The 13,059-nt window shown below is 46.4% G+C and overlaps 1 protein-coding gene across 2 annotated transcripts in view; it reads left to right on the top strand.

Annotated features, from left to right (window-relative positions):
• Positions 1–13,059, top strand: part of ERI3 (ERI1 exoribonuclease family member 3) — a 130,021-nt gene that overhangs the window by 24,895 nt on the left and 92,067 nt on the right. For both annotated transcript variants that reach the window (XM_027747209.2, XM_039384722.1), the window contains 2 exons: positions 3,721–3,780; positions 6,023–6,114. In XM_027747209.2, coding sequence (XP_027603010.1) covers positions 3,721–3,780; positions 6,023–6,114 — 152 coding nt within the window. The remainder of the gene's footprint in view (positions 1–3,720; positions 3,781–6,022; positions 6,115–13,059) is intronic.

The raw sequence follows: 13,059 nt of genomic DNA, 5'->3' as shown, positions 1-13,059 counted from the left end.
CAGAAAGCTATAAATGTGTGAGAACAGAGGGTTATAATGGAAACCGTTTTGCAACCTTAATGCTAGAAGGCTGGACAACTACTTTGGCTGTCCTTATCCCCATGAGACTTGCTGGACATATGCTTGTACAAATGTGATAAATCTCACAGTTTGCACCTGATCTGGGCTAAAAACAGCGCCATCTTCTGAAAGAGTAGAGCCCAAAATGTCCATTTTGCAAGTCCTCTAAATTCTAGAGAGAAGTTGTCTCATTAACTACCACCAAAATTCCTTTTTCTGGAAGTCCCTCTATTTCATCCTTCCCCCTGTTGTGTCTCCTGTGTGGAGCCCTAAAGCAAGCAGAGCTCTGTGTGTGTATGTGTGTGTGATGGTCACGTGTTTGCCGGAGTCCCCAGGATGGGCACGGCTGTCCCAGCTCAGCGTTGTGCTGCAGACTCTGCCGCTCATCGTGGTCTGGCATCGTGTCCAGAGTTGGATGAAAACAGGCAGTGCTGATGCCAGCAGGCAAAATGGTCGCAGAACCCCCACCTGTGTGTATCAATGGTACGAAAAAGTCCCACTTGCCAGGTTTGGCAAGTCCTCTGTTATTAACAGTGTGGGTTTAGTCCTAGTCTGGAAGTCACTGGCTCCTGGGCATCTTCCCACTGCACCCCTTGCTGCTTAGTGTCCAGCATGGCTGCTGTCCCTCCCAGCTTGGCAGTCCACTGGCCTGTTGCAGGGGCTGCAAAGAGGTCCAGGAGTAGGATCATGCTGGGAATGTAACTGGGCTTGTCACTAGGCCCTGTAGCTGGGGCTGAATTTGAAGCCCTGCCCCGAAGGCCACAGGTGAACTGATTGTACTGAGGACCTTACTAAATAGTGGGGTCGGTGCCTGCTGCTAAGGCAGGTGTAGGGGTCAGCCCTGTGCCACTGGTGTAGGTTCCCTTGAGACCCCAGGGACACAGCCAGGACGTGCTGCTGTGGAGCTGCTGCCTGAACAGCTCCAGCACTTGCCATTGACTTTCTGCTGGTTTATGTTTTCTGAAAAATACTCATTTTGCTAAATGCCAGTAAAGGGCTTTGTCTAGGCACCTCTACTTACAAAGGGTGAGATTTATTGGCCTCTTTGTCTACAAAGAAAGACCAGGCCTGATTATCAGATTGTACACCAGAGACAAGTGCTTAGGTAATCAGCAAACTGTCTTGGAGTAGAAATACGATGGTTTCCCAGATAAACTCTCTAGGAAAAGCAGTGCTGTTAACATTACATGGGAGCCTGTCTGCCGTGCTGCTGATTTCCCCTCTCCCCTCTGCTTCCTGCCTTTCCTGGGAAGCAGTAGAACTGCTTAGGATAGACTCTGTGTGGGAGGGTTACTGGAGTTGCTTGACATTACTCCTTGGGTCTGGAGTACTTCTCCCATCCCTCTTCCTCCTTGAAGAGGACAGCACAGCATGGGAAGGGTGCCTGGGAGGGTGGAGAACTTGTGGTCACCCTCCCTTTGCTTTTAGTGTGTCTATGCACCTCCTGGCTACAGGAGGTTTCTTCAACTCCCCACACGGATGGCCAGGAGCATGTCTTCCAGTACTGGCTCACTCTGAGCCCTCATCTGGTTCCCTTTCTCCTGATCTGCTTCTGTAAAACAACAGGTTGTGATTGGTTATGATGAGGGCTGGGTGTTATGATGAGTGTTTAGGCGGAGAAGGTGGAAAGTGCTTGCAAGTTGTTAAAAGCTGTTACTAGGTGTATAAAGCTCATCATGCCCTTTTGGAAGATGCAAGTGGTTTGTCTGCTGCCCAAGCAAGTTCATGCTGGGAGCTAAAGGAAGGATTCTCTCTACACAGAAGGTGCTTGTACAGGCTTTTTCATGGTACTTTGCTCTCTTTTTATGATTAATTTTTATTGATTTTTTTTTTCCCTGAAGGAATAGACAATAAAAATACAGAAAGATAAATGCCTTATAGCTTGTTTGTGTTCCCAAGTACTGTGTGCTTCTTGGGATCACCAGTGAAACTTTGCAATTGTGCAGTTTTATGTTTTTGTACTTCTTCAAAGCTGCAAGACCAGATAATGCTGCAGAGATCCAATGCACTAGGTTGGGTGTGACAGGTGGATGTGACTGATAACAGAAAGGATCAGAAAGGGTGAGAGAATATAAATCTGGTCCCATTTGAGCACTCTCTGACTTGTATTGAAATGTACCCATGGAGCAGGTATATCCCTTTGTATTCATGTGTATGATTTCTGCAGCCCAAATCTTGTGTGTATGTATTGGGCAGTATGTTCTTGTACAGATAAGTTGGTACTTTCTGCCTCATAATGGCTTGATGAACTTGAGAAACCCACGTAGAAAAGCTTTACATTCTTAAAATACTTTCCCTAAAAGGTATGTATTACCATTCTGTGGAAGTCACTATGAGAAAATAATCTTTTTACTTACAGCTTATTCAGTGAGTCAGGTATTTGGTATTCATTAAGTGTAATTACAGTTTAATTGGAGTTTAATATCTTTTCTTTTTCCATCCTCTGAGTTCAATGCTGTAAGCCAAGCAGCCAGAGAAATTGAGAGGTAAAAACCATTTAGCTTCCTTCAGTTGCCACATATTTAATAAAGCCAAACCCTGTGGCTTGTGAGAGGGCTTATTTTTAGGAGTAGGTTGAGCTGGTCTGCATGGAAGAGTTACTCCTGGGTGGTGGTGAGGCTGTCAGCACCTCTCGAATAGGTGCTATGGCTTCTGGAGCCCTGGATGAGTGTGCAAGCACCAGGGCATGCTCCTGCATTGACCTTATTTTATGAAAATGTGTGAGGTGTGTAGCTTCAGGAAACTGCCATATGAAGTGAAATCCCATAGTGTGCACTTGTTTTAGTAATGATTTTTTTAATTACTTGGATGCATTGATGGCAAGCTACTGACGTCCGATATTCAATATGTTAAAAGACAGTTTTGTCACTTGGAAGGCAGACAGAAAAATTATCTCTTTTCCATGTGCCTCAAGCCCTCCTGGGCAGACACAGGCAGAGGCCCATGAGACTTCATCTTTTTATGTCTGTGTCTTAGCTTTAAACAGCCAGGCAGTCCAGGAGCAGTCAGTAGGACTATGTGTTAGCAGGATCTGTTCCTAAGGAACCTCCTGAAAAACAGAGTGGACAGGGTTCTGGAAGAAAGTACTTTTCTTCAGGTTTCATTCCATTGTTCTAAGTACAATTTTGAAATGCAGAGGAATGCTGTGATGGACTATGGGAAAAAACATGCTGGCTGCCCAGCGCAGGGGGGGATGACTGGGTCGACTCTGGGTCTCACCTACCAACAATCGTCTCTTCTGTTCATCTAACACTGAAATTTTGGTGTAACTGCAATAGCAGGGGAATGATCAGAGACCTTGGTAGTTACTGCTTCCTGTGTACATCAAGGCAACATCAAAACAGGTGAAATGCATGTTTAAAAGGGCATCATGCTTAAGCATGACACTGCTCCCCAAGTGGATCCTGCCCTGCCGAGAGTTTGCTGTTTTGTGGTGTGGGTAGGAGCCCCGTTACATTTCTGTGTTTGGGATGAAGCTGTGCCCTTGCCTGTGGCTGGGGAGCTGCCAGGGTCACTCTACTGTGACTGGCTACTCAGCAGCATCCATGTGGGTCACAGGAGCATGTTTTGGTTGCAGAGAGATGGACAGGAGAGTAGACCTTTCTAATGATCTTTTGAGTGCTGCTCTGATGCCTGCTTTCTGTTTGTCTCTCGTTTCAGCTGACTGGGATTATTCAAGGCATGGTGGATGGCCAGCCAAGCCTCCAGCAAGTGCTTGAAGTAAGCAGAGTAACCTTTAGTTCTCGAACTCTGACCTCTGGTCCTGTCGTCCCCTCTTCATCTCTTTCCCCGCACCCTCCCCTTGCTGAGAATCGAACCGCGTAATTTGACTATGATTACAGCTTCATTAGAATAACATTTGCTGTCACATTGGTGACACGCTGCTGAGAGTATTGAACCATTGATCTGTCATCTCCAGCTGTTCATGTCAAGGGTGCTGACAAGATATCCAAACTCCTGCCAGTAGATAGGAGAAGAGGCGATTCTTTCTTGAGCCGGTTTTAAAGCACCAAGACATTGCTCGAGACCACTGCTCCTGGAGGTTCTGCCTTCGTTTCTTTTCCCCTTCCCCAGCACTTTATTAAATTAATTTTTCTACCTATTTAAATGCTCAATAATACATGTAGCATAGAAAGAAAATGCCTCTAAAATCTAATCTGGAGGATGTGCAAATGCAGAGATAGCCCTAATAATACTATCTGCCTAATGCTGAATTCCTAGAGCATTTAAGGCTTAATTAGCTTGGAAGTATTTCTCCATCAATAGCTTTTGTTGGTAGTCAGATAGTGAAGGAAACCTCCTCAAGCAGAGCCCACTTGGGCTGCAGGTTGGTGTTCGATGCATTGTCTCTGTCAGGATTTCCACTGCTGTGTTACCTAATTGTTCCTAATCAGAATAATTGCAACAATTGCTTATCTGAGGAAATCAAATTAAAGGCTTTAAAATCCTCCACGGAGACAGCACTTCATGGGCGCTCACATCAGGGAACGTAAAAGGGTTACTGCTGCTGTCCCCAACTTGGGGCAGCCTCGTGCGAGGCTGGCTGGAAGATCCTGTCAGCCCAAGGGAGGCAGAAGTGTGGCTGAGAGGCTGGATGCTGCTTTCCCTGGGAGCTTTACTCAGAGGGCTGTTGTACAATCGGTCACAGGAAGAAGCATCGACCCCTGCCAGGAAAGGCTGCGGCAATGACACGAGACCGAAGACGGTGCTCTGCGAAGGTGACATCTTGCATCCATGCAAACCCCCAGCTCTCCCTGTGCTCTCCAGAGAGCACGTAGCAGCCGTGCGTGTCCATAAGCGTATGGACGCCTGTGCCTGCTTCCCCGGGAGGGACAGCCCTCTTTGCCTGGATGGGCGAATGTAGATCGCTACTGGAGTATTCCAGAAAATGGTTTGTTCTGTTTCTATGGAAGCTTCTTACAGTGTGGAAACACTTATTTAGATTTTTTTTTTTTATTTGGACCGAAAAGGTGTTCCTACAGCAGCATACTTCTAGCTTAAAATGAGATTCAGGTCAGGCAGCTTCTGGGGCATGCTGGTTTATTCAGGAGTGAAAAGTGTCAGGTGAGGGAAAAGAGGACGGATTTCTCTTGCTGAAGCTTTGGAAAATGCTGCTAGTGAGGCTGCATAATAGCAGCTGATTGCCTGCCACCGCAAGATTTTAGGCACGTCATTTACTAGTTTTAGCTGGACAAAGTGTCTATGCAGGGGTTTTAGTCTAGGTTAGTTCCTTCTGCTTAGTTCCCCAGGTGGATTGCATCCTCCAGATTAACGTGACCCATTTCTGAAGAGGATCCAGAACTTCTGCTCCTATGGAAAGTTGATCAGGAATAGTGGATTCACTTTAAATCCACACTGCCCTGAACACGCATCTCCTCAGAACTGTAAGGAGGAAAGAGGGATCCAGACTGGAAAGGAAGGGGACATGTGGCTTTGCTTGTTACTGCCACACAGTGCCTGTGTGTGCCCAGCCCTTCCATTTTCCCCCCTTTCCTGTATCCCCTTGGAGCTGTATGAATCAGAGCATGTGAAAAATGCTGCAGGGGAGGGATGCCATCTCAGGATACTTGTGTATTTGTCCTCAGTGAAGGGGACATAAGTTATGCTCACTGGGAGCCCTTTTGGTACAGGGAGAGGAGAAGTGGAGGAGAAATGCCAGGTAACAGCACAGTTGTATCATCCCGTTAACGCTGCACAACTTCCATCCCTCCATGAGCAGAGCTGCTGCGGTGTCTGATAAGATCATCTCTGCTCTGGTTGCCTGATGTCTCCTATCAGAAATCTTCAAAGGTCCAAACGTGCTGTTGTTGAGATGGCAAGCAAAGAGAGAAGAGAGAGAGGGAGAGGGTGGATAAGATCACAATTTTCTTCTCTCTTGATTGCAAGCAGCTTATCTGAGTTTAACTGTTGTGGCTCGGCCTGTCTCCGCAAAACTCATCCCCTTTTCTTGCCTTACTTTCAGAGGGTTGACGAGTGGATGGCAAAGGAAGGCCTCTTAGATCCCAGCGTCAAGTCGATTTTTGTGACCTGCGGAGACTGGGATTTGAAAGTGATGTGAGTATGGAAGGGGAGGGAGATTTTTCTGGGCTTTATTGCTCCATGCTTGCCTGTAGCACCTATGTCTTTGTCCTTGCAAGCCTGCAACTGTCCCTAATTGTCGTTTCTTAGGGGAATTGTTGTTTGCCGTGCATAACTGCCACTGGAGAGCTGTTTCGGAAGACAGGTGCTGGGCATAGTGCAAGATCACTGCCTAGGTTATTCTCTGTGGTGAATGAATCCTTTCAGAATCCCAAGAGGGGTTTAGACTGGAGTTTTGTGGTGCTTTCCTTTTTATCCAGTATACTTTCCAAAGGGATGGATATTTCTGAGTGCATACGTGGAATGCTGTTTTTGTACACCCAAATCAAGTGATGGTCCTTACCTGACGCATGCAAGGCTTCCTCTCTGTCATCTTGGCACAGTAACTCGATGTGAATCACAGAGTAGTCTTTGGGACAGAATACAAAACAGCTCTGGCATGATTCATTGGTGTTCTTATCGTTAAGGTCATCTTCACCAGCTGAGTGACTGTATCTGGTGGGAACCTGCACTGAGATCTGCAAATGTTGGTGTATGTGCATGTTTTGTCAGGAACATTGCTAGACCACCAACCTAAAAATGTTATTATAAGAACAGAGTTAAATGTCTGTTTAACATTGCTTTAATCCGTAAAGTGTTTGCAGATCAGCGTCATATTGTGCTGAATTCCTTTGGATTCCTATAATCTTGCTTCATTTTTAATTTCCCCACAGTGCTGGATAAAGACTGCTGTTGTTATCACACCAGTAAAGCACGGGCTTGACACATCCGATGCTAAACTGACAGCCACAACTCGTTAGTAGTATGACTTGGTTTCCACTGTGACATTGGCTTCCCCAAGTCGGAAGCCTAAATAAACTGCACACAGCCTAGGAGCAATCAGCCCCAGTTCTTCCCTGCAGAGTGGTCTTTGTGGAGTGGCAGCTCCTTGCCTTTTCTTGGTGTGATTAGTGAGAAATGAGATGTGAGGACCAAAGCTCAGCACAAGCGCTAGCGGAGATGAGAAATTGGCCATGCTCCAGTCAGGGGGTGGTATGTGAGCTCTTGAGTCAAAGTCTGGGTCTCTGCTCAAGCTGTGTCCAGAGCTGGTATATATTCCAGGTTCCTGTGTTAGCTGCTTAAATGAAGAATGAGGCTTATTTTTCTTTATATATAATGTTTAAACTTCTATTAGAGACCACAGCTGCTGTGCTAAACTTCTGTTTCTCGTCTATTCTATTTTCTCTGTTCTTTACTCCTGTATTGCTGTTCTGAGAGCCCAGTTTGCCACTTTTGGTGATGGTTGTAAGAAACAGTTATCTTTGCTTCAGGCCCATCTTTCCATCACTTTCACAGTGGGCTGACAAGGTTACCAGATAACATCCTAACTTGGCATCTGTATGGAGCGAGCAACCTGGATACGTTGGGTGGCTTTTTTTTTTTCCTTCAGAGCTCTACCATGGCCAAACAGAGGTAAAGATGAGCCCCATTTCTGGTGAGCCTAGGGATTGTGGGGTGAGCTGGCTCAGCAGGACATGCAGTTCTGGAGCAGAGATACACAGTTCACCATCTGCAGTGGTCTCTCGCATGGATTGTCCCTCACTAGTCAGCTGGAAAAGAAGACTCCACTTCTGGCCATGAGGTTGTAGCGAGTGGTTCATTTCTCCCGCTTCCTTTTAAAAAATTTTTTTAAACCATTAACTTCAGAATTCAATCCTGAAGCATCTGCAGGGCAAAGCAGAAAATTTCGTGTTTCCAGCCACATGGATAGCAGGAGTCTGGCTGCAGCCGCTCGGTGAGTAGCACATCACGCCGCTCCGTCGCCGATTGGGTGCTGCAGCGTGTAGCGTCACATCTGATTAGCACTGTGCCAGTGGATGAGGCTCGAGTGAGGACTCCCTGCCAGCTCTGACTTGTCTCATTTCCCCTTACTTTTATCCGTCACCAGAAATGCCGAGTCTCCCTCCTGAACTAATTAAGTTTGCGTGTGTTTAGACACATTGCCAAATAGGGTTTAGCAAAGCAGAACTGAGCATCTCTTTTTAAAGAGAGAAAGCAGAGAGCTGAAACAAGGCTGCTCAGACAGGGAGATAGAGCCTCAGAGATGTGGAACATCTAGGAGGTATTCCAGGGAATCACCCCATGCTTCCCTACAAGACTTGTGGTGTAGCTAGTGTCCTTTGCTACTGTGTTGAGACCACACACTGGGCACAGAAGGCACTGGGGCAATAGGAGGGGTGGCAGTGCTGCTTGTCCACATTTGGAGGAGTGTGTTGGTGAAAGCATTGTGTGGTAGAAACCCAAGTGGGTTCCAGAGGAATTCAGGACAATGAGGTGAGTGCAGTGCTTCCTGGCTTAAGGAGCCACCACTTGTGGCAGGTCCGCTCCTTAGTAATGACAGCTTCCTTAGTAATGACAGCTACTTGCATGGCTGCCTGCAGAGCAAGCTGCAGTCCTCTTACCTGTGTCTTGAGTGGTGTGAAGTTCCTGTCCTCCACTGTCCTTAGCTTGGCTGGTAAACCATGCAGCCTTGTTCCAGCAATGACCTGGGCATTTAGCTTGACCCTCGTCTGCATGTGCTGTTGAAGAGCTGAGGCATGATGTCTTCTGGACTGGCCTGTCTGCTGTGAGGGCTTCCAGTAGGTACCACTGGTAGATGCCAGGGCACTGGAAGGCCCAGTAGGATGAGCAAACTGGATGTGGGGAAGAGATAGTTAGAATTGTTGTGTATAATGTATTATAGTATTATTGCATTCATAATAAATTTTGATACAATTTCCTCATGCTAGCAATTGTGTTATGTCTGAAAACCCTCTCACACTGAAGCAAATTTGGGGGGGGCTTGGAAATTGGAAATTGGATTTTTGGGGGTCTCAAACCATGACAGGCTGGAACAAAGAGGAGGAATCTACAAGCCTGTCAGTGGTGGATCTGGGCACAAGATGGGGAAATAGCCCTGTCTAAGCCAGGAGTATGTCAAAGAAAAGCACTGGAGGAATAGTGACTGTCAAGGTATTGCTCTCTGCTGATGGTGTCTGGCACTATCTGAGTCTGCAGGATTCAAATTGGAAACAGCTACAGGATCAGTGAAGCCTCTGCTTGACTCAGGGATCCTCAGGGAATGAGGCACTGTGTGGCTACAAACTTGGTTGCTCTTGAACATTGAAGCTTTCTTGGAAGACCACAGAGCTGTTTGTCTGGCTTCCCTCAGACAACAGGGAGCACTAGTCACAAGGAGCTGGGTGCCCAGAACAGGACACCAAGCATCTGGGAGGGGCCTATGGAGGTTTAGCATGAGTTGAGGTCCTTGGCCATGCTATCAAAGGCTTTGTTGTGGGTGTGGTGGACCATCAGAAGGAGTGTCCCTGTTGGAGGGATTGGTTACTGCTGGAGAGAGCTCATTGTGTGAGCGTTCCTCCGAAATGGAACGCTGATCCTCTACGGGCTGTGCTTGGATCAGCCCGCTTTCAGTGCTCGGTGTGTGTGAACCAGGCTGGAGGCAGGGAGACAGCAGCTCTCCTGCCACCCCTCCCCTTCCCTCCTGTTAAGATGCAATTTCTTTAATGAGGAAAACCTCTTGAGTAGGAACATCACCTTTCTTGAAGGCTTGTCCTGACAAGGCAGTTCAAGCCGACAGAGTCGCATATCAACTTCAGCAAATATCAGTCACTCATTACAGAGACTCTTCTTCCCCCCACCCCCCAGCAACACCCCTCGTTCCCAGACAAGGGAATGAATCACACTCCTGCTCTTGAATACATCATGACAAGTCATGGTTCTAATGAGAGAGGGCCATTCATTCTGGGTGGAAAGTTCCCTGTGTCGACTTGGAAATGTTATTAATTAAAGAGAGCTACCTGAAGCAAAAGATGAAAGGAGCACCAGACCTGCCAAGCTAAAATATGAGTGGGGATACAGCCTTGTTAGGCACACGGTCCTCGGGCCTCTGTGTGCTCAGCAGGAGGATTCCTTTAGCCTGTTGCAAGGAGCTATCCTCCAAGTTTAACAGCTCCAGGGATGGATTCAGATACCTGGTGTAGTCTGCTTTAGTGCCTCATCCCGCACCTAGGTTGGAACTGCCATTATTCATTAAGCAAATAGTGTTGATGTGGCATTGGGTGGTGAGAGTAATGTGCCTCTGAAGGGCCAAGGGAGCCACTGACTACAGGAGATGGTCTTATTGGAAAAGAGGGTTCTTAGTGTCTGCCAGGGTTGAGCCCTTGTAATGTAAGCTCTTTAGTGTGGTCTGTCTCCCCTGAAATGTCAAGTTGCCTCTCTCTGTGTATAGAAACAGTTTGTGGGCTCTTAAACACAATATGAATTAATCTTGGCAACCAAAGAGGCATTTTTACCGTGTGTTCATAGATACAGAGCTGAGATACACTGAGGTTAAGTGATATGCCTGTGGCTGTGCAGGCAGGCAGAGGCAGAGCCGAAGCCTCATGTGCCGAAACTCAGACCTGCACCATAATGTCAAGAGCATCAGTTAATCCTTCTCCCCAGTTTCGAATCAGACCTGCACCATAATGTCAAGAGCATCAGTTAATCCTTCTCCCCAGTTTCGAATCATTCTGCAAATGCACTGAGCATAGCTAAAAGTACATATAGGCTTTAGTCTGTATAGCTGACATGAAGATGCTTGTACTGCACTTAGTGTGGCTGGTCAGAACATGCTAATTTATGTCTTCACAGGAAGCTACTGCTCAGAAGTTTTTTATTTTCTTAAATAAGTGTTAAAAGGCAAGTACTCTCTAATATAGTGATAAAACACAGTGAAGTGTCTTGAAATGTTTATAGCCCTTGGTGCTCTTCCTAGGTTGGATATTAGTAAATTCTAAGCAGTAAATTATACCATTGCTTAATTTTACTGTTTAATTCTTTCTTTGCAAGTTACACAGGCTGGGAGGATGCTTGCCTTCTCAGAGCTGCTCTGAGTGTTGCAATGGGTTGCTCTTTCCAGCCTTCTGTCCTGGAGGTTTAGTTTGAGATCAGCCTTAGGACATGAATGAAGAAGGATTGATGGTGTTAGTGTCCCTTGTGCATACTGTTCTTTATCACGGGACCGGGAGGGGGTTGGTAGCCTCTGCTGGGGGAGAAATTGCAGATGGCCACTGATTGGAGTGAGTGGGACCACTTGGGTAGCTGTGAGGAAAGGCAGGAAGTGTAGGGTGGGCTGGTTGGGTGGCAGCAGGGCAGGAGGTATGTTCAGAGGGTGGCTTTGAGAGTAACAAGAAAGATCTGGTAACTGAAAGTTAATTTAGTAACCTGTGTTTAAAACTAATAAAACAATTCCTTTCCAACTAAGATCTTTGGATTAGCTTGGTGGTACTGCTTTTAGTGGGGATTGTTTTGCTGACCAAGCCTATGGTGTATCTCTTTACATGGTTACGTTGGCTGAAGGAAGAGGGTGGTGTGAACTACAGTGCGGGGATGGGACTGAGTATCCAGGGTCAGGAACCTTTTGAGTCAGCTTTGCTGATGGAGTTGTTCATATAATTACATCCTAAAGTGCTTTGCCGGAGCTAAGCAAGGGAGCCTTGTGAGCATGCTCTTCTCTGGCACTTACAGGGAGCAGCACTGACCCCATTCACTTCTGTGACCCTGCAGTCCAGCTTTTTGTTTTTAAAGGAAATGATATCACTTATGCAAAATAAATTTTGGATTTTAAGATTCCCCCTCTGTACACTCTTATTTAAAATGAATATATCAGACTTGGCTTTTGTTATCCCTATATACCAGTTTCCCTTTTCTTGTCTGTGTTTGAAATCATCGGTTGCAAGTTACGTTGTCTGAGATGTGTCATTCTGGGAATGCCTTTGGGTTAAGCTGTGGACATGAAATCTTTGCATAGGAATCATCATGCAATGGGCTGTCACCTTCAGGTCTGCTACTTGTCTGGCATGTCATAGCAAAAACATTTGTCATAGTCAGGGCTGTACTGGCCACAGATTTATTGAGCTGTGATGTCCGGTGCACTCTGGGGAGCAGGACTCTGCTGCCTGGGAATTAAGACCAAACAAGTTGGAAACAGCGTGAAAGATGGTGAAGAAACTTGGAATAAATTTGAAGCGTAAGGGGGAATGAGACAGGCATTGCACCGAGTGCTTTATTTCCAGCACTGAACCTTTGGGATGGAATAATGAATGGAGAAGGTGGATTTTCCATCCCTGGGTTACTTAAGCCGTATTTGAAAACAGTCACACTAAACTGGATGCAAGTCATTGGTCTCAATGTCATCTGCTCATAGAGTAAGGAACTGTTATTCCCTCTGCACCAGGAATCACTAGGGTGAATTCTGTGTCTAGTGCTGCAGTGAATTCAGGCAAAAGGTTTCAAAATCAATGGATACTTAGTAGAAAAAACACCCTAACCTCTGTCTGTATAAGAGCCTTCTAACAGCAATTCAGCATTGTGGGGAACTAAAAAGCTGGTTGCCTTGAGGACTGCACAGGATAACCACTGGAGGGTTGTTTGCCATCTGAATTTTGTTGTCTGTGGCATGTGTGAAAAACAGGATCAGCTTCACAAAGTGTTCATTTTCTCTTAAAACAGCTTAATTTTTCTGGTGTTAGACAGCCATAGTGTTTCATGCTGGGGCTGAAATGTCAGCTGTCTCTCTTTGGATCTCTGCACTTCTTACTTCCCACCCAAAGCAAAGCAGTTGTGTGTTGGCATCAGTGCTGCCCTCCCAGTGGCTTGACTGGGAGTGATGCACTTATGTCTTCTGTGCCTAGAGAGCTCTGCTTGAAGAATACTGCCAGCCTGGGAGCAGCATCCTTCCTCTTTCACTGGCTCTACTGTGTGACTCCATAGCTTTCTTCGAAGCGTTTTGTTTTGTTTGCATGTTTATTTCCTGTTGGGAGCCATTTTCCTGGATGGGTTCAGTCTCTTTCCTCCTGGAGCTCCTGGCTGGCAAAGACCTACTGGGCCATCTTGAGGTCG

Source organism: Pipra filicauda, unplaced genomic scaffold, assembly GCF_003945595.2.
Source record: "Pipra filicauda isolate LSUMZ 115617 unplaced genomic scaffold, ASM394559v2 scaffold36_size6622888_pilon, whole genome shotgun sequence".
Lineage (NCBI taxonomy): Eukaryota > Metazoa > Chordata > Aves > Passeriformes > Pipridae > Pipra > Pipra filicauda.
Note: the sequence above shows the minus strand (reverse complement) of the source record. Positions and strands in the feature narration are given on the sequence as shown.